This window comes from Aquarana catesbeiana, linkage group LG04 (assembly GCF_042186555.1).
Source record: "Aquarana catesbeiana isolate 2022-GZ linkage group LG04, ASM4218655v1, whole genome shotgun sequence".
Lineage (NCBI taxonomy): Eukaryota > Metazoa > Chordata > Amphibia > Anura > Ranidae > Aquarana > Aquarana catesbeiana.
The window spans coordinates 541,522,945-541,550,825 of NC_133327.1; the positions used below are offsets into that span (position 1 = coordinate 541,522,945).

General features: G+C 46.2%; 1 protein-coding gene across 7 annotated transcripts in view; it reads right to left on the bottom strand.

The window, feature by feature from the left end:
• ERMARD (ER membrane associated RNA degradation) overlaps nucleotides 1-27,881 on the bottom strand; it is a 169,240-nt gene that overhangs the window by 32,181 nt on the left and 109,178 nt on the right. For 6 of the 7 annotated variants that reach the window (XM_073627881.1, XM_073627876.1, XM_073627877.1 and 3 more), the window contains 4 exons: nucleotides 13,865-13,933; nucleotides 9,581-9,745; nucleotides 7,462-7,545; nucleotides 4,777-4,856 (listed from right to left, as the gene is read on the bottom strand). In XM_073627881.1, coding sequence (XP_073483982.1) covers nucleotides 4,777-4,856; nucleotides 7,462-7,545; nucleotides 9,581-9,745; nucleotides 13,865-13,933 — 398 coding nt within the window. The remainder of the gene's footprint in view (nucleotides 1-4,776; nucleotides 4,857-7,461; nucleotides 7,546-9,580; nucleotides 9,746-13,864; nucleotides 13,934-27,881) is intronic. The other variant, XM_073627879.1, reaches the window with a different exon arrangement.

Genomic DNA, 27,881 nt, shown 5'->3' on the forward strand with positions numbered 1-27,881 from the left:
CTGGATTTTTTCCGGTGAGATCTACAATCAACTGTCGGGCTGGACGACGGGCTGGACGCTTGATCCAATGGTCACCCCGGTCTGGCCAACGAGCGCGCACCGACCACAGCTACGCGCTAGGTCGGCTGCAACAAAGCCCCACTGGACAGGGGCTGTCCCTGGGAGTTAAATGTCTCACAAGGTCGCAGCGGCCTGTGTCGCAGAGTTCCTCATGGCCAACAGCCCCCCCACTTTGGTGGCGAGGAGGATCTGTCTGGGAGCGTTACCCGCGCTTTTCGCTGGAGAGGTAAGGGGTCCCCTCCTCTCCTTCACCGGAGTGGTGTGGGGCGCGGGTACTCCCTGGGGTAGTCGGTTCCTCCGGGGTTCTACGCCCCCCTTCCTTCCCCATCCCGGGTGAGGCTCAAGCTCCCGGCCTAGGGGCTTTGGGACATGGTTCCCCTTTTCCACCTTCGGGTTGTTACTGGGGGGGCATCTAGGGTTGGGCCTGGGAGGTGAGTGGCTGCTGTAATTTAGGCCGCGGCTTTGCGGCCTATCAGCTGCGGGCCGCTCTCGCTGCCGGCAAAAATTTAGGCCGCCACTTTGCGGCCTACCGCACTCGCGGCCGGCGGCCGAAAATTTAGGCTGAGGCTTTTCGGCCTACCAGCTTGGAGGTCCGAAAGTTTAGGCCGCAGCTCGTGGGGGCGGCCAAAATTTAGCCTGCGGCTTTTGCGGCCTGCTGGGCTGCGTTTTTGTACCTATTGGGCCGCGGCTTCTGTGGCCTCCTGGATCGGGGCCCCGGTATTCTGCCCCCTGTGAGGGGCCCCGGTCTGTGCCCCCGTGTGGGGCCCCGGTCTGTGCCCCCATGTGGGGCCCCGGTCTGTTCCCTCTGTGAGGGGCCCCGGTCTGTGCCCCCTGTGAGGGGCACCAGTATTTACCAACTGTGAGGGGCCCTGGTATGTGCCCCCTGTGAGCGGCCCCGGTTTGCGCCCCCTGTGAGGGGCCCTTGTTTTTGCCCCCTGTGAGGGGCCCCCGGTCTGCGCCCCCTGTGAGGGGCCCTGGTATTTGTCCTCTATGTGGACCTTGTGCGGGGGGGGGTGTCAGTTGGTGGCCCCCTCTCCCTGTTTTTTTGGGGTAGCGCTTATTCATTTAGCCTAGTATATGGCACCCCTGCCCTCCCCCTCTGTCTCCTTTCTGGCTCTGAGGACGTGGCCCACCTTGCTGGGTGGTAGCCACGCTCCCTATCTTGTCATGAAATGAGGATGACTGCAATAGGGCATGAAAAAGCGATGGTTATCACACTTATTACATCTGTGCAGGAACCTATTTAAGATGGGGGATGCAGCGATGGCTGCGGCGGAGAGCCGATACCTCATAAGCCGTCTTGCGTGGCGAAAGTGTTCCCTTTTATCTTGACAATATTGTCCTTGAAGACTGGGAGGGTCTAGAGTGCATTTGTGTTTCTAAAAAAAAAAAAAAACGCTTGCTGTGAGGTACCCATTTGGGAATTCCCCTGCCTTTGCTGCATTGCCGGACCTACGGTCTAGGCACTGCAGTATGTCAGCTACGCCTCTTGGCCGTAGTTCTCCTGGTTGCTGAGCTTCTAAGGTCTCCTGAGTGGTGCTTAGACTGGTATTTTGGGGGCTACCCTGGATGTCAATACTTGCTTGCTGTTCTCCGTGGGGGTGATGTGCAAACTCCGTTGCTGCAGAGTGTGCTTGTCCTGGTTCCCGTGTCGGGAACAGTTTAAGGCCCTGACCTGCCTTGTGGGTACAGAAGGTCAGGATGGAGCCCGTTAGCACGGCAGTAGCACCCCTTCATCATGGGGACCTTCAGGTTTCTATCGACATCACTAATGCTTGTTTACACATTCCGTTATGTGCCTGACTCCAGCACTTCCTCTGTTTTGCTGTGGGTGCGGCGCATGATCAGCGCATAGTCTGGCCACCACTCCTTGGGTATTCGCGAGGTGTTGGCCCCGGATCGGGCATGGTTGCATCTGTGGGGGTTTGCGGTCCTTGCTGCCTGGACAATCTTCTTCTGCCATTTCTCGGCTACCCCAAGGGGCAATGTAGTTTCTATACAGACCTTGACTGATTTCGGTAGGCATCTATACTATCTGAAGTCTGCTTGGGCCCTTCCAGTACGTCAGATTATCTAAAGCCAAGCTTCAGCTCTGGCCAGCGTGTTTTCTTCTCTTGGACAAACTCCAGAAGTTGCATGCTGCGTTTTTTATTTTTCTGTCCGGCAGGTAGGCCCTCTGCGGACCTGCATGTGGGTGTTGGGTCTGAGAGTTTCTACCTTTTTGAAACGATTCCATTTGCGCAGTTCCATACATACTCTCTCCGGGGAGATCCTGGCATGAGACAAATGCCCGAGGTCTCGGGACAATCGGATTCGGCTGAGTTAGGAAACCAGGGTGGCTCGCTCTCCAGTTCTTTGGCGGGATAAATCCTTTCTCCCCTTGTATTAAACAGGGTCACCACCAATGCCAGTCAGTCTGGGTAGGATGTCCTGGGACTGAGCTCTGCTCAGGGTCATTGTACGCTGGTGCAATCCGGACTACCAGGTAATATCCTGGAACTTCGAGCGATCAGGCTAAGTCTGGATCATGGATCGACTTCGGGGGCTCCCGGTACAGTTCTAGTCGGATAAGGCAAGCACGATGGCTTATGCCCTTCGCCAGGGCGGGTCAAATAGGCTGTGGCAGCCCTGGTAGTTGCCAGTATTCCCCGGTGGGCAGAACGTTTCGTCCGGCCCTTTTCCGGTGTATGCATTCCAGGAGTGGAATGCTGACAGGCAGATACCTCAGATGGCGAGGGTTGGACCAGGGATGGGCCCTTCATCTGGCCGTGTTTCTTCAGGTTTGTTCCCACTGGGACACTCATGAGGTATTTCTCTTGGTGTCCTGGTTCAACTGGACGGTACCAAGGTTTCTGGTAAGGTCACGGGTTGCTCTGGCAGCTCTGGTGGCCCATGGGGCCAGTGATGTTTCCCTATGCCTTTCCTCCTCTCCAGCTTCTGTTGTGGTTTTTACGCAGGATCACGGCTGCAGGGGTTCATTCTATTATCCCCGGATGGGTTCAGTCGGTCTGGGTACACTGACCAGGTGCGCCTGGTCGCCGGCGTTCCTTGTCAACTGCCTCTCAGGAAGGATCTATGGTCCCAGGGCCGTTCTTCCATCCTGCCTTAGAGTCACTGGTTTTAACGGCCTGGCTGTGTTGAGCCAGGTGCAGCAGTTTCCGACACTGTTGATGGCTAGGGAGTCCATCTTTTAGGAGATTTTAACCTCCGGGTGTGGAGAGCACATATATCCTGGTGTGAAGCACCGGGCAGTCATCCTTGTTCTTTCTAGGTGGCTCCAATTCCGACCCCCATTTATGGGAGGTTTAGCAGGAATGCGCCTCGAGTACCATCGATGGCCAGGTGTCAGCCTGGGTGGTCGTCTTCAGTATCCCCTGGTCTCGTGCTCCCTGGTGCATACCTTTTATTCAAGAGGTTAGACATCTGTTTCCACCGGTGCGTTTTTTTTCTTCCGCCGTGGGATCTGAACTTGGTGTTTTCGGTTCTCCAGGAGCTGCTCTCTCTCTCCCTCTCTCAAAATTTCAGGAGATTCCACTGCTTACTCTGTCTTGGAAGGTGGCCTCTTGGTGGCTTTCACCTCTGCTCACAGGGTGTCGTAAAGGGTGGCGTTATCTTCTCATTCACCTTACCCAGGTTTAGGCAGTGCTTCGCCCTTTTCTATAGTTCCGTCCCTGGGTTTCCATTTGAACAAGGGCATTGTGTTTCCTTTCTTGTGTCCCTGGCAACACATCCCAAGGAATTTGCCTTATCTGCCCGGGATGTGGTTTGGGGGATTCGGTTGTATTTGCCAGCCACTGAGTCTTTTGGAGGTCAGGCTCTCTGTACTCACGGACAGGCCAAGAAAGGGGCTATCTGCTTCTTCTACGACCTTCTTCTGGATGGATCAGACAGATGATGACTCTGGGCTATTCTGTCAGGAATCGGGTTCCTGCTTTCCCTGTTACGGCACATTCTTCTCGGGCACCTAGTGCATCTTGGGCCTTCTGTCTTCAGGCGTTCATCGCGCATTTTTCACAAGTTCTACGAAGTGGATGGGTTGGCATCTGCGGGTGCCTTTTTTGGCCGCAAGCTTTTTGCAGGCTGCTGTTAAGAGGGTCTAATCCCTCTTGAAGGGATATCGCACAGGTTGGGTTCCAGCTTGTCCTGTGTATGAAGCTCCTGTTACCTGGTTGGCTTTTGTGTTAGCCTTGGGATTTTTCGCTGTCCCACCCCCCATGTTCAGCACTGCTTGGGGACGTCCCTACCGTTCTGAATAAAGAAGGCTGTGTCTTTCAATGAACGAATGAGAAAATAGGATTTTTTTACTTACTGTAAAATCCGTTTCTCTGAGTTAATTGACAGACACAGCACCCACCCCTCAATGGAGTTTTTTGATACTTCTATTACTGCTTGCTACTAAACTGAATACCTAGAGCAGGGAGGGGGTTATATACTGACGGAGGACAGTCCATGGGCGTAGCCAGGGGTTGTTTTTTTATTCTGCCCAGTCCTACTCCTGCGGAGATGATTTAATCCTACCATTCTGAATAAAGAAGGCTGTGTCTGTCAATGAACTCAGAGAAACTGATTTTACGGTAATATATATATTTCGTTTTTATCCCAAATCATTATAGTGTCACAATAAAATAACACAAACATTGCTGACATGATAACCAGTAAAATAAGTGAAGAAACAAAAATGGGAGGCAAGAAACACATAAGGGGAAAAGAACATACCCATCTGTGGTGGAAGTGTGACCTACACAAGGAGATGGAAGAAGAAACCATTTCTGAAGACTTGTCATGCATTGTAAAACCTGTGAAATAAATACCTTGATCTAAGTGGAATGAGAACATAATAATATGTAAAAAATGCTAAAGGTTTGTTTTGTAAAATGCCATCTTAAGGGTTCATTTTGACAGGTGTCGTTTTCCTGCATTTGACATGTGTTTGGATCGCACATCAAACACTGGTTATCAAAATCTCATTGACCTCTATTAAAGTACACATGGCAATTCAGTGGCAACCTTTTGGTGTTTTTCTTTGGATGCGGTATGTCCAATTGAGGTGTGTTTGAACTGCAGACAAGGCAGGCCAATCACCACCTTTTTGTCAAAAGATACTCTTGTCATTTCAAGGCATTCCTTCACATTTCAATAGCAAACACAGCATTTAAAAAGAATGCCTGTCAACATTAGCTTTAGGGGTGCAGGCAATTATTTACATTTAGAAAAATAAAGACAGAATTGTTTATTGTACCCAAAGTCTAATCCTATGCCTAACCCTTCATGGAGGCAGGGGCAGCACTATAAACTAATCCGGTTCTACTGCATGCATAGGTGCTGATAAGGCACATGCTGGTAAGAGGAGAGAGCAGAGGCAACAGGAAGGTGTTGGTGCTCCTTGATTGTCAAGTCAGTAGGCTGGAAGGGTGATCTGAAAGCTGTTCCTAAAGCTGTAAGGCAGCTGCAATGCAGGTCAAGGATCTGACTGTACTTCCACAAATACTTGTCTGGATCACCAAACTGAAATGAGCTATACATTTTTGAGCAGGTAAAACAGTGTTTATACATTATGTGCAAAACAAATGTGACATCAGTTACCTGGAGTTCAGCTTTAACTGAACCCTAAAACTCAACTCACTCCTCCTCCTAACGTTAAACCTTAATTGAACACGAACTGAACCACTATAACTTGGTTGACTACAAATAACAATGAGCCAATAGTGATGCACAGAAAGCAAAAGAAAGTGGGCTTAGAGCCTAGACCATGAGAGCTGACAAAAAACCTGTACAACAAACCTTCTTGAGTCTCAGTGAGCTCAACAGAAAAGCTGAAGGGACAAGCTGGCACCTGGGGTGCTTGCTATGGCATAGCACTGGCACTTTAGTATCTTTACGTATATGCTATGCCTACTATGAGGAATTAATACATAACACATAAAACAAATATTAAATTTATGTGAAGGAAGTGAGGGGAAATCTTCAACAGTAACAGATAGATAATTAATTTGTTTTCCGTAGAGAAGTGGAACGCTACAACTCCCATCAGCTTTTTCTTGCTGTTTGTGTTGGGGGTTATCTCTCACTTACAATCTAGTGAAACCATTGCAACCAGGACAGTACGTGAGAGGAAATATCTCTAACAGAGGTCCACATATCAGTATAAACCTGACAGAGGTTCTAACCCTTCGCTACTTTATCTAAACTATAATAAGTATTTCGGCTAGACAAACACTTTAATTAAGAATTCCTTACAATTTGAGAGTCCTTGGGGGGGGGGGGTTGGCAAAGCTGAAGTTCCACTTTAACTCAAAATCATTAGTTTCCTTTAGAAAGATGGCAAAATGCAGATATGAACGTGCTGGCAAGTTTAGGATATGTTTAAAGCTCAGGCATATATGTATGGTACATTCAGCCCTCAAAAATTCAACTCGTCTGCTCGCATTTTGCGAGTGGATTTTGAGGGCTAGCGAGCTATTGCTACCTAGGAGTGGGGGGCGAGCACAGCCGGCAGGCGGGTTGTATGGGAGCCGTTCTCCCAGCGATCTGAGGGGAAAAGAGGAGAGCCGCTGCACAGATGATCAGAGCGCCGGGAACATAACAGCTTTCATTTCAATAGCTGTGTTTTCCCCGCCGCGCGCCGTCACATACAACCCCTCCTCTTTGTCCGGGCACTTTGATAGATAGATCACCCGTCCAATCCTGGGACAGGTGATCTGTCTCTCAAAGTTCCCCGGACAAGGGGGAGGGGCTGTATTTGACCGCACACTGCGGGAAGCACACAGCTATTGAAATGAATGCTGTTATGTTCCCGACGTTCTGATCATCCGGGCGGCGGCTCTCCTCTCTCTTCCCCTGCACAGGAAGGCTGCATTGGGGGACACAGGCTGCATTGGGGGACACGGGCAGGCTGAATTTGGGGGACATGAGCAGGCTGCATTGGGGGACACGGGCAGGCTGCATTGGGGGACACGGGCAGGCTGCATTGGGGGACACGGGCAGGCTGCATTGGGGGACACGGGCAGGCTGCATTGGGGGACACGGGCAGGCTGCATTGGGGGACACGGGCAGGCTGCATTGGGGGACACGGGCAGGCTGCATTGGTGGACACGGGCAGGCTGCATTGGTGGACACGGTAGGCTGCATTGGTGGACACGGCAGGCTGCATTGGTGGGCACGGGCAGGCTGCATTGTTGGGCACGGATAAAGTTGGTGTTAATATTTTTTTTTTTTTATCTTAATTCTGCATAAAACATTTAAGTGTCATTTCATGAGATAATTTATGAGGGCATGTTTAGGGGCGGAATTAGGGGTGGGGCAGGGTAGTGGTTGAGCGAGGCAACTGGTGGCGAGTAACCCTTGAGGCCTGGCTAGTAGCTCAGGACTTGAAATTTTGAGCCCTGGTATATTCATACATACCTGTTTCTGAAGGAGTGCAACTGGATGAAATCTTGACCGATATGATCCAAGCGCATCTATCAGTGGACACAATATAGCCGCCTCCTATTGTGTTAAAATTAGAACGTTAGTAGCAAACTTCACATACTTAGCAAGAAAAAAGTTTGAAGCCTGATTTACACCACCACCACATTTAGAACCACAGTGCATTTATTCATCTAAATGCCATCTCAAAGCACATTGCCAACAGACCTGCATTTTAGCACACAACGCCGCACAGATATAAAACAGGTATGCATTGTACTGGAAAAAGGTGCAAGTGTATTCAAGGGTCAATTTTAGTGCATCAGTAGCCCACATTCATGGGTTTTTGATAAAGCACTGATCATCTCTGAATTCAACCCTTGCATATTTATGTAACTAACATTATTTTTTTCCTCATTAAAGCATATGTAAACCCTCGCCTTGTAAAACAACCCATTCAGTTTAAAATATAAATAAATGGCAAAGCATTTGTTTATAGATATAAAAAACATTATAAATACCTTTTTTCTTTTCGGTGACCAGACCTGAACCTAGTAGCTCTCCCCCACACTGTGTCTGTTTGCCCCAGGTTGGAATTGTGTCTACAGTAGGCATTTGCAGAGCAGAGTAGGACTGACCAGAAAAGGATTACTTTGATGCAGTTGGCCAGCTTAAACATGTATAGCAGGTATATGCAATTAGCGGACCTCCAGCTGTTGCAGAACTACAAGTCCCATGAGGCATAGCAAGACTCTTGATTGCCACAAGTATGACACCCAGAGGTAGAGACATGATGGGACTTGTAGTTTTTGCAACAGCTGGAGGTCCGCTATTTGCATATCCCTGATGTATAGCAATATGTGTGAACTAAAAATACCTTTTTTTAGTGCAAAGTTTGCTAGAAAGGGTATATAGCAGTGTGCAGAGTGTTCATCCAGAATTTCTAATGTTAACATGAGGTTACACCCCTTTAGCACCTGATAGATTATATACCTGTACAAGCTATTGAGATCTGAGCACATGTACAGTGGGGAGAACAAGTATTTGATACACTGCTGATTTTGCAGGTTTTCCTACTTACAAAGCATGTAGAGGTCTGTAATTTTTATCATAGGTACTCTTCGACTGTGAGAGCCGGAATTCTTACTGGTTGGTAGGTGATCAAATACTTGTCATGCAATAAAATGCAAATAATGTTTTTTAAAAAATTATACAATGTTATTTTCTGGATTTTTGTTTTAGATTACGTCTTTCACAATTTAAGAGTACCTATGATAAAAATTACAGACCTTTACATGCTTTGTAAGTAGGAAAACCTGCAAAATCGGCAGTGTATAAAATACGGTACTTGTTCTCTCCACTGTATATCTTGCTTGTATTTTTATTTGAAGTGGTTGTTAAGCCACTGCCATATATTTATATAACCTGTGTATTTCCTAATCATGTGTGTCCCATTGTCTGTCCTTCATTAAAAAATTGTAGTCTATACCTGATTTCAGAGCGCTGCTCAGCTCTCAAGTGACCAGCTAGCTCTCCCCTCTATCGATCTGACAGCTAGAGTGGGAGGGGCCGAAAATCCCCCGCTGACGTTTGTTGGGGGGAGAGTGGAGGAAAGAGCCAGCGAGTCAAGTGAGCGCCGAGTGGCGCTCTAAAATCAGGTATAGATGGCATTTTTTTTTTAATAAAGCACAGAGACTGTGGGCACACAGGATTAGGAAACACACAGGATTAAAAAGCATTAACAGTTATTTCAGCAGCAGGAGGGGAAAGGGCAGGCACTGTCACGAGCTGACAGGCAGGGAGGGGGGAGAGGACAGGGGAGAGCAGAGCAGAGAGGAGAGCTGCGGATGTCGGAGGCATGTAAACTAACCAGTGTCAAGGCTCAGCAGCCATGATAAACCATGGTCAGTTTACAGGGGGGAGGGCACAACCAGGCAGAATCAGACAGGTATTTTAGGTGATACAAGGGACCAAATTACACAGCACAAGAACTGTGCTGTATAACATGCTTTAAAGGAACAGAATCACACTTTAAGGAGTATAGGGTTGCATCTGTTGAGATCTCAGTACCTTGGCAAGAAGTTTATTGCACTAGTTACCAAATATGATTTCTTACCTTGCCAGTGTTATGGTTACAATACTTATAGAGCAGTACAATTGAAAAACCCAACAAGTCATTAGCAATTCCTCTGGGTAAATCACAGAGCTGTATTTCCCCGTGGCTAAGGTGGTCTCTCACACGTGGGCCTTCTTGATGATTTAGAACATCCCATAGGAATTCCTGGAAGCATACCAGACATTAAAATGTACATAGGACACAATATATTAAAACACTGTAAATAGCAGAGGAATTATATTATGCAGTCAATGTGTTTTACAGATGCCCATTTAGGGTTGAGAACTCTTTAGTTGCCCCAATATGATAGCGCTGGTGGTGGAATGGCTAGTTTCTTATCACCTGCAGTTGCATAGTTGAAAGGTTTTTTTCTTTAAAAAGAACCAAAACTGTGAAAGCTGTGCCCAAAAGACCAGCAGAAGGCAGAGGGTATTGCCTGTAGGATCTCTGTAGCTGATCTTTTCCTAGATACTGATCTTTTCCATAGATACATACACCATGCCTTGTTCTGTACGGTGTCTCTGTTTGGAAGTGCCCATCTTAGTAGAGGCAGGGCTTTGCTTCCCTTATGTCAAAGCTACCCCCACCTGATGACTGGTGAGCTGATAAATGGTGGGGGGGAACATGCAGAACGCAGAAAGAAAGGTATAGGAACAGTAGATCCACAGAATGGGTGAAGTTAAAAAAAAGTTAAAGCAGGGCAATGCAAACAGTGCAGGTACTCAGAGTGACGAATCCTCCACTTCGACATACGTTTCACCGTAAATGACGTCTTCAGGATGTCCCAAAGATGCCATTTATGGCGAAACATACGTCGGAGCAGAGGTTTCGTCACTCCCGGGTCCTGATTTGTCACCCCACACCAGGCTTTACACCCTACGAGTGGGATGCGGAATGCACGCTACCGCATTAGGAACCAGCCAGATCCGCACATGCTGTTTTATCTAGTGCCAGGCAGGCACTTTTACATGTGAGTGTAACCTACTACTTTGTCATTTCTTTTAAATTTTATTAAATGTACTACACTATGAGACTTTCTCTCTCGTCTCCCGTGGAGTCAATTTTTTATGCCCTAGCTTCATCCTGAGGTGTCCATTGGAGTGGTGTTGGTAGTGGGAATCAATTTGTTATTCCAAATGCGCAATTTGACCTACCTTAAAAAGTGGTCAAACACCTGTGGTGAGTTGTCACCTTTTCATTGAGCACCTGTGGTGGAAGAACTAGAAGCTTCATTTAATAGCATTTTTTGGTACTGAGAAAACTCTCAACAATGGACTTTTTCGCTTGCTATATGTTCAACAATAAATGTGGTTTTTTTGCAGTGATATATGTTCATGATTTTGGTTCATGATTTATACTGTATATTCACTTGTATATGCTTGGCGCCACATTTTATATATCTTTCCAACTTTGTGACTTGTTCACCTTCAAGGGGCAGCTTCATTTGCATATTTTTCATTCATAGGGCGCAAATTCTAGGTATCCAATCACTAATACAATCCAATGTACTGTATAATGCAATGTGAAATACTGTTCTATAAAGGATCAATCTTAGTGCACTTCCTTACAGGGCCAGGACAAGGAGGGGGCAGGAGGGACGGCTGCCCCAGGCGCAGTAGTACTGTGTGTGTGTGTGTGTTTGCATGACCAGTTCCTGGAGCTACAAGCGGACAGGAGTAGTGTCAGAGAAAAAAATGTTCCTTAGAGCGGGGAACCAAGTAGGCTAAGATAGTGACAAAGAGTGTGGACAGCTGTTATGCGAAAAAGTATAAATCATTTATTCATTGTCATAAATGTCTCACCTAAAAACATAGGTCTAGAATACATAAACACCCAGATAGGGTACACCTAAAATCACTTGTGTATGGCATGACATAACATAAGAAAAAAATACAGACAAGTACAAAAAACATGAAACAAGATCATCCGGACACCAAGTATACTGACACACGTCCAGATGAAGCTACGCAATCGTATACCGAAACACATTGACGTCATCAATGCCTGTGATGCCATCCCAGCATCCTCTGCAGTGCTGGCGAGCATAGGGGGAGATTTCTTCGACCACAAAGTGGATCCAGCGTCCGATCACTTGAATCCCGGCAAGGCCGGCCCCTTCAGGCAGTGACTCTAGAGAGGATGCGGTGACCGGCCCCAGGGACTCCGGTAGGGTTGGCTTTCACATCATAGCAACCTGAATAACAGTTATTGTCAGGACTGGCACAGAGTGAAGCGTTCCATGTGGAGACACCTGTTGACGGCGATTGGCTGGAGATTCGTGCAGGAGAGGTAAAGTACTGTTGCCATTACCTGGGACTGTCATGACTTTTTCCTGTGATACCATTATATGATTGTACTCCCTACCACTCAGTCCAAGCCTCTTTATAACCTCCACTTATACTTGCAAGATCCCCACACTGCACCCATTCACCTTATGGTGACAGGTACATGATCGTGACCACCTCCAGCCAGTCACTCACAGTCCATGTGATGGTTAGAGGCCCACTGTCACCCACAGGTGCAATCATGCTCACTACGACCTGTTTCATCTTTACGGGCTAACTGCATGCCACAGACTTCCACTGCAACAGGGCACATGCCCTCAATCCACCAATCCCAGTTTCTGAGGTATACCACTTAGGGCTCTGTCCATCCTCTGATAGCCCATGACCACATACTCTTCCGAGCACACAGGAACTTTGCATTTGTGATGGACTAGTGCCCTACCCATTTGTTCTACTGTCTGGGACAACAGGATCGGTTCAAGTACAGCAGGATCACCATCCATCCCCTAGCTAGTTGCTTGTTCCTCACTCTCCCCCTGCTCGAGTCTCCAAGGGGCTGACACACGGTAGCACCACCTTAACCCCCCCGTGATACGGCATTTGCCATGGTGGTTCCCCATATGTCAGTATACTTGGAGTCCAGATGATCTTGTTTTATGTTTTTGTACTTGTCTGTGTTTTTGTCTTATGTTAGCATGCTTGTCATGTGTCAAACAAGTGGTTTAAGGTGTACCCTACCTGGGTGTTTATGTATTCTAGACCTATGTTTTTACGTGGTACATTTCTGACAATGAATAAATGATTTATACGTTTTCGCATAACAGCTGTCCACACTCTTTGTCACAATCTTAGCCTGCTTGGTTCCCCGTTATAGGGAACATTTTTTTCTCTGTATGCCCTTAGGCTTTAGTGACAGAACCACACTGGCATGAGTAGGTTGGACACACGGTTTAGATTTTTCGCCCTTATCCATATGATTCATGTTCAGGAGTAGTGTCAGCAGCATCACTACTCCTGTCAAGTTTAGCACTGGAAATGACAAGCCAAATCTGGAGAGGCAGTGAGAGCGAGGAGGAGGTGCGTGTTGTGCTCTTCTCTCAACCAGCTTGCTCTTCCCCTACTGCCACTGCAAAGCTGCTGGATCAGGACTGTCAGATAGGGACTCTGTAGGGTTTGCTTACCCCCTCCATCTCCTCCCTAGACTGTTCCTGTCCCAGCAATAAAGAATGTGGGTAGGGGGCAGGCAAGCAAACGCAACAAACTCCCAAACTGACAGCCAGTAGTGTCCCCGATGCCCAGATCCCCTACCCCTACAGCAACCGGAATCTCTCTCTGCTGGCTGCCTGTCAAAAGTGTTAAAAGCAAAATGGGAAATGTTTGTTTGGAAAGAAATTTGGCTTGCAAAGGGAATTTATGCTTGGGGGGGGGGGGGGGGAGTGTGAAGATTAGTGCATAATTTTTTTTGGGGGGGGGGCGGGATAGGAGGAGGGAATTTTTGCGGACACATGATGTTCATATATCATGGGAGAAAGGGGGGGGGGTACATCTTCATCCTGGGAGCTAGATGACCTTGTCCCGGCAATGCTTCCAGAACTTTCTGCCGTGTTACTTTTTTCTCTGCTTCTACCAATCATGTTCAAACTTCCAAGGTAGTTTTGCAACTGATTAGGTGTTGTGAGAAAGGCAACAAGGATGGTGTTCCTGCATGAAGAGTACGTGTGTACCAGGATCAACAGATGATAGTCAACAGGGAGTGGGTTTGAACAGGTGCAGTACAACAATGATTGGATAAAATAGTGATGAAAGTAGGCAATGCTCCCTATACATTTATCCAATGCTCCATATACATCTATCCAAAGATTAGATTTTCATTTCTGGCTTTAAATAGATATTTTAAAGTCATTTATCTTCCAGATACAGATAACGCAATTTTGCTGTAAATACTGAGCAGACATTTACACTCATTGCTTATTATATGCAGACAAAACATTTTAATTACCATTGCTGGTTCTCCCAGTGCATTAGGAACTTTGTTGTCAGATGAATTATTCAAATGTTTTGCCAAAATCTACAGAACAAAGCAAAATGATGCAATCACCTTACAGGAACAAATCAGTCATGAAAGCTCCCTAGATTAGTGAATCACACCATTTTCTATATGTACATGGGAATGTTATCCTATTAAAGCCTAAGTTTAGCTAACAAAATACATAATCAGCACAAGGGACATAACTTACAGTTAGTATGATGTGTCCCTTGTCTTGATTCTTCTGCTTTCAATAGAAATCTTCATCTGATAAATGTATCAAAAATTACTTTTATTGAAATGACTGACTGATCCTTAACCCAAAATTTAGAAATCAACTAAAATAAAATCTCATTCGCCACAACCCGTGAAAAGAACCAATGCAAGAAAATATAAATTCAATAATAGTGGTCCAAAATACCTTCAAAATAACCTAAACAATTTCATAACATCCAGCTGAAAAAGTGCACTCAACATAGCAATCCATGCTGGGCAACATTATATACAACCAGTACTGTTGGGCGAATGTTTTTTCTCGAGCATGAGTTTAGGCCGAACACTGGCTGTTCGCCGCGTTCAGCAAACACCTGAATATGCAGGTGGTTCGGCGGTGTTCGACCCTCCCAAGGCCGCGTGCTGCACAGTGCATTCCAAGCCCTGATTGCGCAAAGCTTTGCCCAATCAGGGCGCAGTAAAAGCTTATTGTAAAGGAGCGGGGCCAGGAGGGTCTGGTATGGACTGGGGTGGGACCCCATGACGTTTTTTTCTTTATTCTTTTTAAATAGCCAGGTGTCGGCAATTGCAATGGAGAGTCAATTTAACTCATTTTACCCCTGTCAGAAAACATAGCACAGCAGGGGAGATTGCTGCACTAACATCGGATTATTAGTACAGCAGTTACATAGTTACATAGTAAGGTTGAATAAAGACACCAGTCCATCCAGTTCAAGCTGAGTGAGTGTGGGTGCATGTCTACAATTGTCCCTATCCCTGTACATTGTGTCTCATTAAGATGCTCATCTATTATATTATTATTTATTTAAGGTACCCATACAGCGCCGTCAATTTACGCAGCGCTCCAAACATACATCGCACACTCACATCGGTCCCTGCCCTCAAGGAGCCCAGAATCCAGGGTCCCCAACTCACATTCATATACTAGGGCCAGTTTTGGACAGAAGCCAATTAACCTACCAGCATGTCTTTGGAATTTTTTTGGTGGAAAGTTTTTGGTGGAGTTGCTATATTGTGCTTTTAAAATACTTTCAGATAAAGTTTTAAAATGGTTTTGGCAAAATGTATATTACAATATGATTATTAGTTGTGGGTGGAGCTGTTAAAAAGTTGTGATATTTGTAAGATTTCGATATTCAGTATCCTTATGATATTATCTATATTAAAGTGATTGTAAAGTCTCGTTTTTTTTCAATAAAAATAAACAAACATGCCATACTTACCTGCTCTGCTGCAGTGTATTTGCACAGAGCAGCCCAGATTCTCCTCTTCTCGGGTCCCTCTTAGGTGCTCCTAGAATGCCTGATGGTGCTCCCTGCATGTTGGGCCTCTGTATGTGGCCAGGCTGTGTAAAAGTCTCACACATGTGGTATTGCCATACTCAGGAGGAGTAGCAGAATGTGTTTTGGGGTGTAATTTGTGGTATGCATATGCTGTGTGTGAGAAAAAAACTTGTTAATATGACAATTTTGTGAAAAAAAAATATTAATTTTGCAAAGAATGGTGGGAAAAAAATACTTAAAAAAACTCACCATGCCTCTTACTAAATTTCCTTGGACTGTCTACTTTTTAAAAAGGTGTAATTTGGGGAGTAGTTGTACTGTCCTGGCTTGTTACGGTCTCAAGAAATGAGATAGGCTGTCAGTACATCAGGTGTGATCAATTTTCAATGATTGGTACCATAGCTTGTAGGCTTGTATAACTTTCACAAAGACCAAATAATTTACACCGATTTTGGTTATTTTTACCAAAGATATGTAGCAGTATAAATTTTGGCCAAAATGTATGAAGAAAAATTACTAATTTGCAAAATTTTATAACAGAAACTAAGAAAAATGCTTTTTTTTGTTTAAACAAAATTTTCGGTCTTTTTTCATTTATAGCGCAAAAAATACAAAACCCAGAGGTGATCAAATACTACCAAAAGAAAGCTTTATTTGTGTGAAAAAAGGCCAAAAAATTCATATGGGTATATTGTTGCATGACTGAGTAATTGTCATTCAAAATGTGAGAGCACCGAAAGCTGAAAATTGGTCTGGTTAGCAAGGGGCTTTAAGTGCCCAGTGGGCAAGTGGTTAAACGCATTTTGCACCAAGCACATTATTTCCAAGGACATGGTCCTGGAAAATGAGGAATTGTTTTAGAGTGGACTTGTTTATTGTATGCACAGTTTCATTTGCACTGAAATTTGTTTTTTTGCAGATTACGGTTGTTATTTCAAATAATAATTTCAATTGTTGTTTAACCGGTTCCTGACCAGCCGCCACAGTTTTACTGCGGCAGAATGGCATGGGTGGACGAAAAGACAGTACCTTATGGCGGCTGCAATGATCTGATTCGTTTCAGAACCGATCAGTCCCCAGGCCCAGGCCAATGATTTCTGGCCTGGACCTGCTGATGGGTTCTGACGAATTAAATGCTTCCCCTGCCTGTAAGTGTAAACACAGGCAGGGGAAGAGATGTCATCTCCCTCTCTGGAATTCTTTTCCGTTCCAGAGAGAGGAGAAAGGACATCCAAACGTGAGTTGCACCAACACTACACTGACACAGTACACGTAGGCACACATTTCATCCCCCGATCGCCCCCCCTAGTTAACCCTTTCACTCCCTGTCACTGTGTCACCCAGTGCAGTGTTTATATTTTTCTTTGATCACTGTACTGGTGTAATTTTTGACACTAATCAGCATTCGGGTACTTAGTAGTAGGCTCAGATAGGTCTAGGGACCCCCCATAAACCCCCCTAATAAAGGTTTAACCCCTTGATCACCCCCTGTCACCAGTGATCACTGTATTAGTGTCACGGGTGACGCTGGTTAGTTATTTTTTTTTAGCGTCAGGGTACCCGCCGTATATTACCCAATAAAAGGCTTAACCCCCTGATCACCCAGAGGGTGATATCAGTTAGGTTTTAGCGTCAGTTAGGGTCTGTGTCGCCCCAGGCAGCATCAGATTAGTGCCAGTAGGGCTAACACCCACGCACGCACCATACACCTCCCTTAGTAGTATAGTGTCTGAACGAATCGATATCTTTTTAAAAAAATCATTTTTATATTTTTATTGAATTTTCAGTTCCATTCAAAACAATAGTAGCCCACGCAGGGGCCAAATCTTAATTTCCCATGCAGGGGCAAGACTTAGATTACAGCAACATACCATAACTTGAATTCTATGTACAACTTAACAAAAACTACTAACTACTACCCCAATGTGGGGAGAGGTTCCAGTTCAGGGGGGATCTGTGCTCAAACTGGTGTTATCAGGATACTGCAAAAAAAGAATATCTGGGCTCAATTCACTTTTAAATACATCACCAATCTAGGTCTTGCTTACTTCTTCACTTGCTGTGGTGGCATCTTCTAGCCAACATGTCCACATTTTATCAAATTTTTGTGGGCAACCTCTGTTCGAGTAGATGGCCTTGTATAAGGGTAAACTGGCGTTTTTCCCAAAATCTAACAGGGGGGGGGTGTGTGATTGTTTCCAGGTCATCATGATGGCTTATGAGCGTAATACAGTAGTAGGGATATAAGTACTTTTCTTGCCCTAATCACTTACATTTGTTCAACCAACCCCAGCAGATAGTATTTAGGATCATAGGGAACACTGTTCTTGGTTACCTTTGCAATTACCTGAATGACCTCTTGTCAGTAATGTTTAATTACTGGGCAGCTCCAAAAAATGTGGAAAAACTCTCGGGGTTGGTGTGAGCAACGCCAACACAGCGGAGAGCATGCCGCCGACATCCTGTGGAGCCTGTGTGGTGTGAGCCCTATGTAAAATTTTGTATTGGACCAGTTTATCTCTTGCTGAGACCAGAGGGGAGAAGGGAAAGTCCCAAATCTCCCTCCAGTCATCATCATCCAGTTCCGGGATGTCCCCAGTCCATTTCCTGCGGAGGGAGGACAACCCGGGATCAGCAGCAACTAGCTGGGACCCATAAAGCTGGGACGTGGGTTTCTCCAAGTCCCTCACCCGGAGGGTAGATTCAAGCTCTGAGTATGATAACTCAACTGGTTGGCCTTGGAACTGGCACCTATAGGCATGAGCAATTTGAAGATACCGAAAATGTGCATGTGCAGCTACATTGAATTTGGTTCATAAAACGTGAAAAGGGGATAGCTCCTTGTTTGTGATGATATGATCCAGTTTCACTATTTTATATTTAGCCCAGGCCTGCGGATCCGGGAGAGTGTTGAACTGCGAGAGGTTAGGGTTCAGCCACAGTAGGGTGTGAGGAGACCAGGAGTTTGGTTGGGGCGCCCTCAGAGCTTCACTCACCTTCCATGCTTGTATGGTGGTACGCATGGAAGGAGTAAGATGATGTGGGGTTTTAGTTCCCCTGAAAAGCAGCCCCTGCAAGGCCTCCAGAGACCCAACTATAGCCGCCTCCAGCACCGTTGCAGAGTTGGTCAAGTCTGGCTGTAACCACCAATGGGCGGTCACAAGCTGGGTGGCCAAGTAATATTTGTGACAGTCAGGAAGAGCCAACCCCCCACTATCCACAGGCCTGGTCAGAGTGCTATATTTAAATCTAGGTGGTTTGGGCCCCCAAATAAAGGAGGTAAAAAGTTTTTTAATGGAATTGAAGAATGTCTTGGTCAACCATTGTGGGGAGCTTCTAAAAATGTACGTGAATTTAGGAAGGACTTTCATTGTTAGCAGGTTGATGCGTCCAATGAGGGAAAGGGGTAAGTTACTCCATGCCTTCAGTTTGGCCTTTACTCCAGTCAACACAGGGTCAAGGTTGAGCCGCGCAAAATCCCCACTCTGTTTTGAGACGACTATACCCAAACAGGTGAAATGGTCAACCAATTGCAGCGTGAGAGAGGGGGGTGAGGAGGATCTAGCCTCCTCATCACTGGAAAAAGCTGAGACTTGTGCCAATTCATTCTCAGTCCCATGAAGGTGGAGAAGGTATCCATGATTTTGAGGGCACCCTGCAGAGAGGCCCCAGCATCATTCAGAAAAAGCAGCAGATCATCTGCGTAGAGAGCCACTCTCTCCTCCAACCATCCCACCGGGAGACCACAGACCTCAGCCGAGCTGCTGAGAGCCTCAGCAATGGGCTCCATGGCCAGGGCGAAGAGGGCCGGGGAGAGAGGGCATCCCTGTCTGGTTCCACTCTGCAGAGGGAACGGAGTAGACAAAGATCCATTTAGCCTAATGCGTGCCAAGGGGCCAGTGTATAACGTACGTATCCAATCAATAAATTTTAATGGGAATCCCATTCTTTGCAGCACCTCCCAAAGATACACCCACTCCACCGTGTCAAATGCCTTTTCCATATCCAGGGTGGCAATAGTTCTGGTACCCTGGTTTGTGTGTGGGGCATGGATACTAGCAAATAATCTGCGTATATTGATGTCCGTGGACCTACCGGGCATAAAGCCCGTTTGATCAGAGTCAACAAGGGATTTTATAACTTTATTTAGTCGAGTGGCCATTAATTTAGTAAGTATCTTTAGATCGCAATTAAGGAGTGCGATTGGCCTGTAGAAGGCACACAACTTAGGATCCTTATTGGGCTTGGGGATAAGAATAATATGGGCTTCTTTCATGGAGGGAGGTAGAGAACCCGTTTGTAAACAGGTTTGGAACAGCTTTGCCAGTCTAGGGGCAAGCAATTCAGTGTGGGCTCTGTAGTATTCCAGGGGCAGGCCATCCAGGACCGGGGCTTTACCTGCCGGGAAAGACTGTATGGCAAGTGTAATTTCCTCTGGGGTTACTTATGAGACTAGGAGGTTCCTTTCAGTGTTAGAGAGCCATTCCAATGCCAGGGTGTCCAGCATAGAGATCATAGGTGCAGGGTCAAATTTTTCCGGCAATGAGGAAATGTACAGTATGGTATAAAATGTGGTGAATTCAGTTAGGTTATCCTCCTGAGTGGTGGCCAATGCGCCACTATTCGTGAGGATTTCAGAAATAACCGCAAGGGGTCTATCCTGCTGTGCTAATAGCACCAGTAATCTGCTATTTTTGTCCCCATGTTCAAAGTACTCCTGTCTGCTAGATTGTATGTCAATCCTAGTGGTTTCAGAGACATAAAGATGCAATTCTCTTCTAAGTGAGGAAAGATGTTCAGTTTAGGTCTGTAGCCGAGGCTGAGTATTGGCTCAAGGCCTCCTCAACCCTGTGCTGCAGTTCAGAAACCGTATCCCCAAAAGCTCCGCCTTCGTCGCTGCCACAGCCGAAGTATACTGTCCCTTGCTGTGAGCCTTTAAAGCATCCCAAATCACCTGCAGAGAGGCTGACTCCGCATTATGTGCCCAATTTTCCTTTAGCTGAGGGGAAACATGTCATGGACTGACTCATTATTGATGCAGTGGAGTTGTAACCTCCAAAGGGCTCGGTTACACAACCTGGTAGTCCCAATGGTCAATTTGAGCGGGTTATGATCAGAAAGGCCAGAGGGGAGGTAGCATGCCTCTTGAATGTCATTCAGAAGGGCTGCATTGGCAAAGGCCAAGTCAATACGGGAGGAGGTTTCAAAGGTAGTGGAGAAGCAGGAGTATGTTCTATCCTGGGGATGCAACCATCTCCATATCTCGGTGAATTCAGTGGCTTGAGCCCAGATACCCAGTTCTGGGCTAAAATTAGATTGAGGGGAGGGCCTATCCAGGTCACGTGATAATGTGGCGTTAAAGTCCCCCATGAACAGAATGCATGCTGGGCAATGCGGAGCCAGCCTCTCATACAATGAATACAGGACCTGTATCTGACTAGGAGGAGGCAGATACACATTGAAAATAATATACTTCGTATTGTATTTGGTTAACACTAGCATAATGTATTTCCCCTGGGGATCTACACACACATGGTATACGTTTGCTAATCAGAATAGACACCCCACGGGAGTATGAGGAATAAGTTGCATGGAGCGCTCTCTGCACCCATGGATTCTTAAGCGCCAGGACCTTGCTGCCCATCAAGTGCATCTCTTGCAACAACACTATGTGAGGGTTATGCATTTTTAAATATTGGAACAGCAGTGATCTTTTATACTTGGTGTTTAGTCCCCTGACATTCCACGACAGAATGGTCAGAGATTCAGCATCCGATTTAGCCATCATGGAATGCAAGGGGGGAACAGCAGTAGGATGAAACCAGCAAACCATTGCATGTGAAAACACCCATTTTTAGTACAGTCATTTGAGTCTTGAGCCGATGGAATGTGTGAGCAACAGAATATATATGTGAGATTTTAAAACAGAAAAACTCCTCTCTCCAAAAAACAACACCCTACCCATACACCATACAAACCAAGCCCAGTGGCCAAAAAAAGAGGCAAAAAAAAATCGATGTAGGGCTTTTTCCCATAACAGACTAACAAAGGAAACCTTCAGGTCACTGGGACACCTGAAAGTCCTGCACACAGGGCCGTGGTAGATGAAGCACTCCTCGGGGAAGTCTTTACGTAGTCCCTGAACTTTAATAGCAAACAAAAAATCGCCTACATGAGGCTCAAAGTTCCAGGGAATATCCCTGACAGTGACCGGCCTGTAACAGCAGGCGAGGGTGAGGGGACGTGTATCCCATCACATCCGGTGGGAGACCGGATAATCCATAGATGCCCTACGTGGGCACAGTATCATCTGGAAGGTACATTGGTTTGTCTTGCTGAAGCTCCGATTAGCTAGGATCAGGTAAGATCAGGAGAGTGCATCGCCCAAAAAAGGGGGAGTGATCCGTGCCAGACACCAGCCATAAAAGGGACCTGTGGTGAGGCTCCGAGTGTAACATGAGACAGCAAAAATAGGAGGCCAGTCTACCCCCCGATTTGGGGGCATGCCTAGAGGTCATCCGGGCTGTCCCGCTAGATGGTCGCAGGGATGAGAGAGGATGTTGGACAGCTGGGAAGAGGAGACCCCCTGTAGGACCCCTCCGCGGGAGAGCTGCTTTCATAATATGCTGAAATGACCAAGCAACCATGAAACTTGAACACACGAACCTTGGAACAAAAAACAACAGCCAGGATTGCAAAGTGGAGAATAAGCATTGAGATTACAGCAAGGATAGTAACCAGGTGTCAGCCTCATCAGGGGATTCGAAAAACTTCACTGTACCGCCATGTTGAACTCGCAGGCGACTTGGGTAGAGCATGGAATATTTGATACCCCGTTCCCGTAGTCGTCTTCTGACATCAGTAAAAGTTTTGCGACGTCTTTGTAAGTCCGCGGAGAAGTCAAGGTAAAGATGTATCACGGTGTGCTCGAAAGGGAGGGTAGGATGTTTGTGGGCTTCGCGGAGGATGCGATCACGGTCTCTGTAATTGAGAAATCTTACTAGGAAGGGCCTCGGTGGACCCCTGGGGGTGCTCTGGCCAGTTGAGACTCTGTGGGCCCTTTCCACCACATAAGTCGGAGGGACCTCGGTCAGGTCAAGAAGCGACTTAAAGAAGGCCTCCACAAACTCAGCTGGGTGGTCCCCCTCCGCAAGTCCCAGGACCCTGACATTATTCCTCTGAAGGCGGTTTTCCGTGTCGTCAGATTTAGCCACCAGGGATTAGACGGTGCGCTGCAATGTTAGTAGGGCATCATCATAGCGGGCCGTGAGATTTTCTGTGGTAGTGATCCGTGACTCTGTCTCAGAAAGTCTGCCCCTGATTTTATCCAAATCTGTCCTGATGAGGTTACATTCCTCGGCCAGGTGATCGACGCGGACCAGTAAGGAGGTTCTACTCTGTTCTATGGTTCTATGGCCGCGAGGATAACAGTGGTGTCACTTGCTTGTGATGGCGCCTGAGGAGGTGGAGAGGCCGACAGGGTTGCTGCCTGTTCCATGTCTGCTAATAGCGCTTTAAATTGATCCAGTATGTTACTGGGACACATGGGCGGGCTGTGCAGGAGTCTTTTTGGTCGCTGATTTGCTTTTTGAGGGCATGAGCAGGCGTTCCGGGGATTGTCAGGCTAAACTGCAGGATGGTAGGTTTGTCCCTTTAAGAGCTTGTGGCTTACAGAGGAGGAGACTTTCATGCAGGGGTTGCTGGTGCAGTGCTGCGCTCCCTGAGGCCCAAGGTAGCCAGCTGACAGCCCCCAGATGCTGCACTCCCTATCTGCCCCCTCCAGGGATGGCGTCCCTGGGATGTATATGTCTGTAACGACCGCTCTTCCCCCGGATCGCGGCTCCCAGCGAGGAGAATGGAGCAGGCCCTGTAGGCCTCAAGATGGCGGCGGGCCGTGGGTGAGTGTAGCTGGCTGCGCAGGACCTCACAGCAGCCCCCGATGCAGTGTACCCGAACAGCCTCCTCTGGGGATACTGTCACAGGAGTGGGAGCGCGGGGCGCCAGCTTGGTCCACAGATTGCGGAACTTGAGCGCGGAGGCCCCGTAGGCCTCAAGATGGCTGCGGGCCTCAGATGTATGGACTTGGCCGCGGGCCGTATAAATGCACAATTGGCCGGCCAGGCTCCAAAATTTAAGCTGGGGTGGAGGCAGGGGGTGTCTGGGGACAGGCAGGGCAACCTTGTAGGCTCTCCGGGATGCTCTGTATGGAGGATGGCGACAGATTTTGTGCAGGATCAGCGGAGCTCTGTATCAGCACATCCTTCTTTGTTCACATCCGGACACGCCCCCCATGGATCGATATCTTTGATCAGAACTAGATTAGCATCCCCAATAGTTTAGGGTTCCCAAAAATGCAGCGTTAGTGGGATCCTCTCAGATACCTGCTAGCATCTGCGTTTAGCCCCTCCGCCCAGCCCAGCCCATTCAAGTGCAGTATCAAATCGATCACTGTCACTTACAAAACACTAAACACATAAGTGCAGCATTCACAGACTCAGGCCTGATCCCTGCAAAAGCTAACAATTTTTTTTATAACATTTGAAGCAGTCGCTGACAGTCAGGTGCTTTTTTCCTGTGAGTCTCACTAGTTGTACCAATAAATTTAGAGGCCAAAATGTTCAATCGAAGGTATACTAGTGAAGAGGTCTACACGTTTCTGAGCATGAAAGATGAGAGTGAAGAGGAACTCACCCATCTGTCAGATTCAAGCTCAGAATACGAACCTATAGACAGTTGCGGCACCCTAAAAGATAGCTCTGACATCGGAGTAGTGGTAGCTGCCAAGGTCAGGCGTACCCGACCCCGTTATTCTGCTGTTGTTGAGGTGAAAGGACCGCCGGGCTCTCGTAAGGAGCAGAGAGCCAGTACTAAGGCCGCTCATCCTTCTGGTGAACTGGCAAGCACCAGCAGCCTAGTACATCCTGGTCGTACATCCAGCACTGCAGTAAAACTTGGTGACGTGGCGAGTCCCATAAGTGCAGTTCAAGCTGGTGAGGTGGCTAGCACAACTAGTGTTCCGCAGCCACCAAGAAGACAAAGACAGGCCTGTCGAGCCCATAGAGCCCTTCCTGCTGCATTTGCCAATCCGAATTGGGAGCCCACCACTTCTGCAGCACCTGTACTTCCCCCATTCACTGGCCAATCCGGAATTCAGGTGGAAACAGTTGATTTTACCTCACTTGATTTTTATTTGCTGTTTTTCACTGAAGATCTCTATAGATTTATTGTGGACCAAAGCAATTTGTATGCTGGTCAATTAATCGCCGCTAATCCCCAGTTGACCCTTGCCAGAGATTGGAGACCTATTACGGTCTCCGAATTTAAGACCTTCCTGGACCTATCCCTCCTCATGGGCAAAACTAAAAAAAAGTGAGTTGCGGTCATATTGGTCCACTGACCTAATTCACCATATGCCCTTGTTCTCTGCCTCCATTACCAGGACACGATACGAGCAGATCTTGCGGTTCATGCATTTCAATGACAATGAACTCTGTCGTCCTCGGGGTGACCCTGAATACGATCAGCTCTATAAAATTCGGCCCCTCGTAATCCACTTCAACCAGCAGTTTGTAGCCTTGTTTACTCCCTAACAAGTTTTCTGCGTTAATGAGTCCCTGATTAAGTTTTCTGGCCGCTTATCATTCAAACAGTATTTTCCCAGTAAGTGTGCCAGATATGGGGTCAAGATGTAGAAGCTCGGTAACAGGGCAACAGGCTATACATATAGTTTTATGGCTTACAAGGGTAGCCGGAGAACTGCCCAGATTACATAGGGAGTGCTGGTAAGATTGTGTGGGACTTGGTGTCACCCTTATTCGGAAAGGGGTACCACTTGTATGTGGACAATTATTACACAAGTGACTTTTTGCCACTTTTTAGTCACTTGTTTGATCATGGAATTGGCGCATGTGGCACCGTGTGATCTAATCGCCAGGGCTTACCCCAAAGGCTTGTAGATTCCCGTCTTAGGCTGGGGGAGAGAGCCTGCTTGAGATGTAATAATTTGCTCGCTGTGAAGTGGAGGGATAATAAGAATGTTTTTGTTCTGTCCCCTTCCCGCAGACATGACGATCCAAATTCAAACGGCGACTAGTGTTGTGGAGAAACCCCTCTGTGTCCACAAATACAACCTTAACATGGGAGGGGTGGACCTCAACGACCAGTTTTTAGTGCCGTACCTAATTGCCCATAAGGCCAGATGCTGGTATAAAAAAGTGTCTGTATATTTATTCCAATTGGCTCTGCTGAGTGCTTATGTGCTATACAAAGCTTCAAGACGAAATGGATCCTTCCATAAATTCCAGGAAGAGATCATCACAGCCCTTCTGTTTCCAGATGGTGCTGTGGCCCAACTTTCCAATCCAAATGCAGTGAGCCGACTGCATGGGAGGCATTTTCTGTATGTCCTCCCTGGTACCCCTACCCAAAGAAATCCCCAAAGAAGATGTTGTGTCTGCAGAAAATGCGGATATAGGCATGACACCCGCTTTTTATTGTCCCTCCAGTCCTGACCAACCTGGTCTTTGCATTGGTGAATGTTACGAACGCTACAACACACTAGTGGCATATTAGTGTAGGGTACAGCAGTCCACAGTCCTAGAACACACTTAGACAGGGTCTTGAAAGATGAAACGGCCATCACATTTTGAGATACTCTAATCTCAAACATTTACAGTTTACATAAAAGTGCAAAAAAAAACACAAAAATACAAAAAAAAAAAAAAAAAGCCAAAAAAAGTTGTGGTTTTATTTTTCTTCTCTCTCTATTGTTCTCTCTTATGTTTGCTCTCTATTGTCCGCTCTCTATTGTTCTATATCTATTGTTCCTGTATTTTGGAACTGTAATGTTTTATTGTATTTTCTTTGCAGGTATGGTATGTCTTACTGTTATACTGTAATGTTACTTTGTTTTATTGTTAACCATCATTTGCTTAGCAGGTACGCCATTCAGCTGCAGCCGTGACTCCAGCGCTGTAGATGATTTCACCACCACAGTTAAAAAAAGAGCATATATGCCGAAGCATGGGGGCAGGGGTGGAGGAGCGATTTGCTCCTAACATTAGGGGCGGATTGCCCCCATGTTTCGGCATATATTTTTTAGTCACAGATTGCATTAAAAAATCAAGTTGTTTTATTGAGTTAATGTTTTATTGTTACCATTGTTTGCTTTTCAGGTACACCATTCAGCTGCAGCACTGATTTATCTATGTTGACAGCAACAGCGTTTGCTCTCACGATACAAAAATCAGTGACTCCAGCGCTGTAGGAGGTGATTTCACCACCACAGTTTAAAAAAAAAAAATGATGCATGTATGCCCATCATTAGAAATGGGTGGATGAAGGGCGCTATTCTAATGGTGGGCATACCCACCGATCAATCTCTTTTTTTTTGTTCATCCCACAGGCTGCATGAAATAAAGAACATTACAATATATGCCCAACAAGGACCAGTAATAATGTTGAGTGGTTATACCAGAAGAATGATGCCTGCAGGTTTAGGTATCATCTTGGCATCATTCTTTTCAGCCAGCAGTCGGCTTTCATGTAAAAGCAACCCTAGCAGCTAATTAACCTCTAGACTGCTTTTACAAGCAGTGGGAGGGAACAAAAAAAATGAAAGGAACAGTTTAAATATAAAATAAAAAAGCAAAAAAAAAAAAATAAAAAGCACCCCTGTCTCCCCATGCTCACGCGCAAAGGCGAATACAAGCTTCGGTCTGGTGTCATGTAAACAGCAATTGCACCATGTATGTGAGGCATCATCATGAAGGTCAGATCGAGGGCAGTAATTTTAGCAGTAGGCCTCCTCTATAAATCTAAAGTGGTAACCCATAAAGGATTTTAAAGGCTTTTAAAAATGTATGTAGTTTGTCGCCGCTGCATGTTTGTGCGCAATTTTAAAGTATGTCGGGGTTTGGTATCCATGTACTCGGCATAACATAATCTTTTTTATTTCATCAAACATTTGGGCAATATAGTGTGTTTTAGTGCATTAAAATTTTAAAAAGTGGGTTTTTTTCCAAAAAAATTGCATTTGAAAAATCGCTTCGCAAATACTGTGTGAAAAAAAAAATTGCAACACCCACCATTTTAATCTGTAGGGCCTTTGCTTTAAAAAATATATAATGTTTGGGGGTTCAAAGTAATTTTCTAGCAAAAAAAAATATATGTTCTCATGTAAACAAAAAGTGTCAGAAAGGGCTTTGTCTTTAAGTGGTTAGAAGAGTGGGTGATGTGTGACATAAGCTTCTAATGTTGTAATGCATAAAATAACAGGACTGGTCAAACCCCCCCCCAAACCCACCTTTTTGGAAAGTAGACACCCCAAGCTATTTGCTGATAGGCATGTTGAGTCCATGGAATATTTTATATTTTCCCACAAGTTTTGAGAAAATTACAATTTTATTAATTTTTTTACAGAAAGTTGTCGCTAAATGATATATTGTTCAAACATGGCATGGTTATATGTGGAA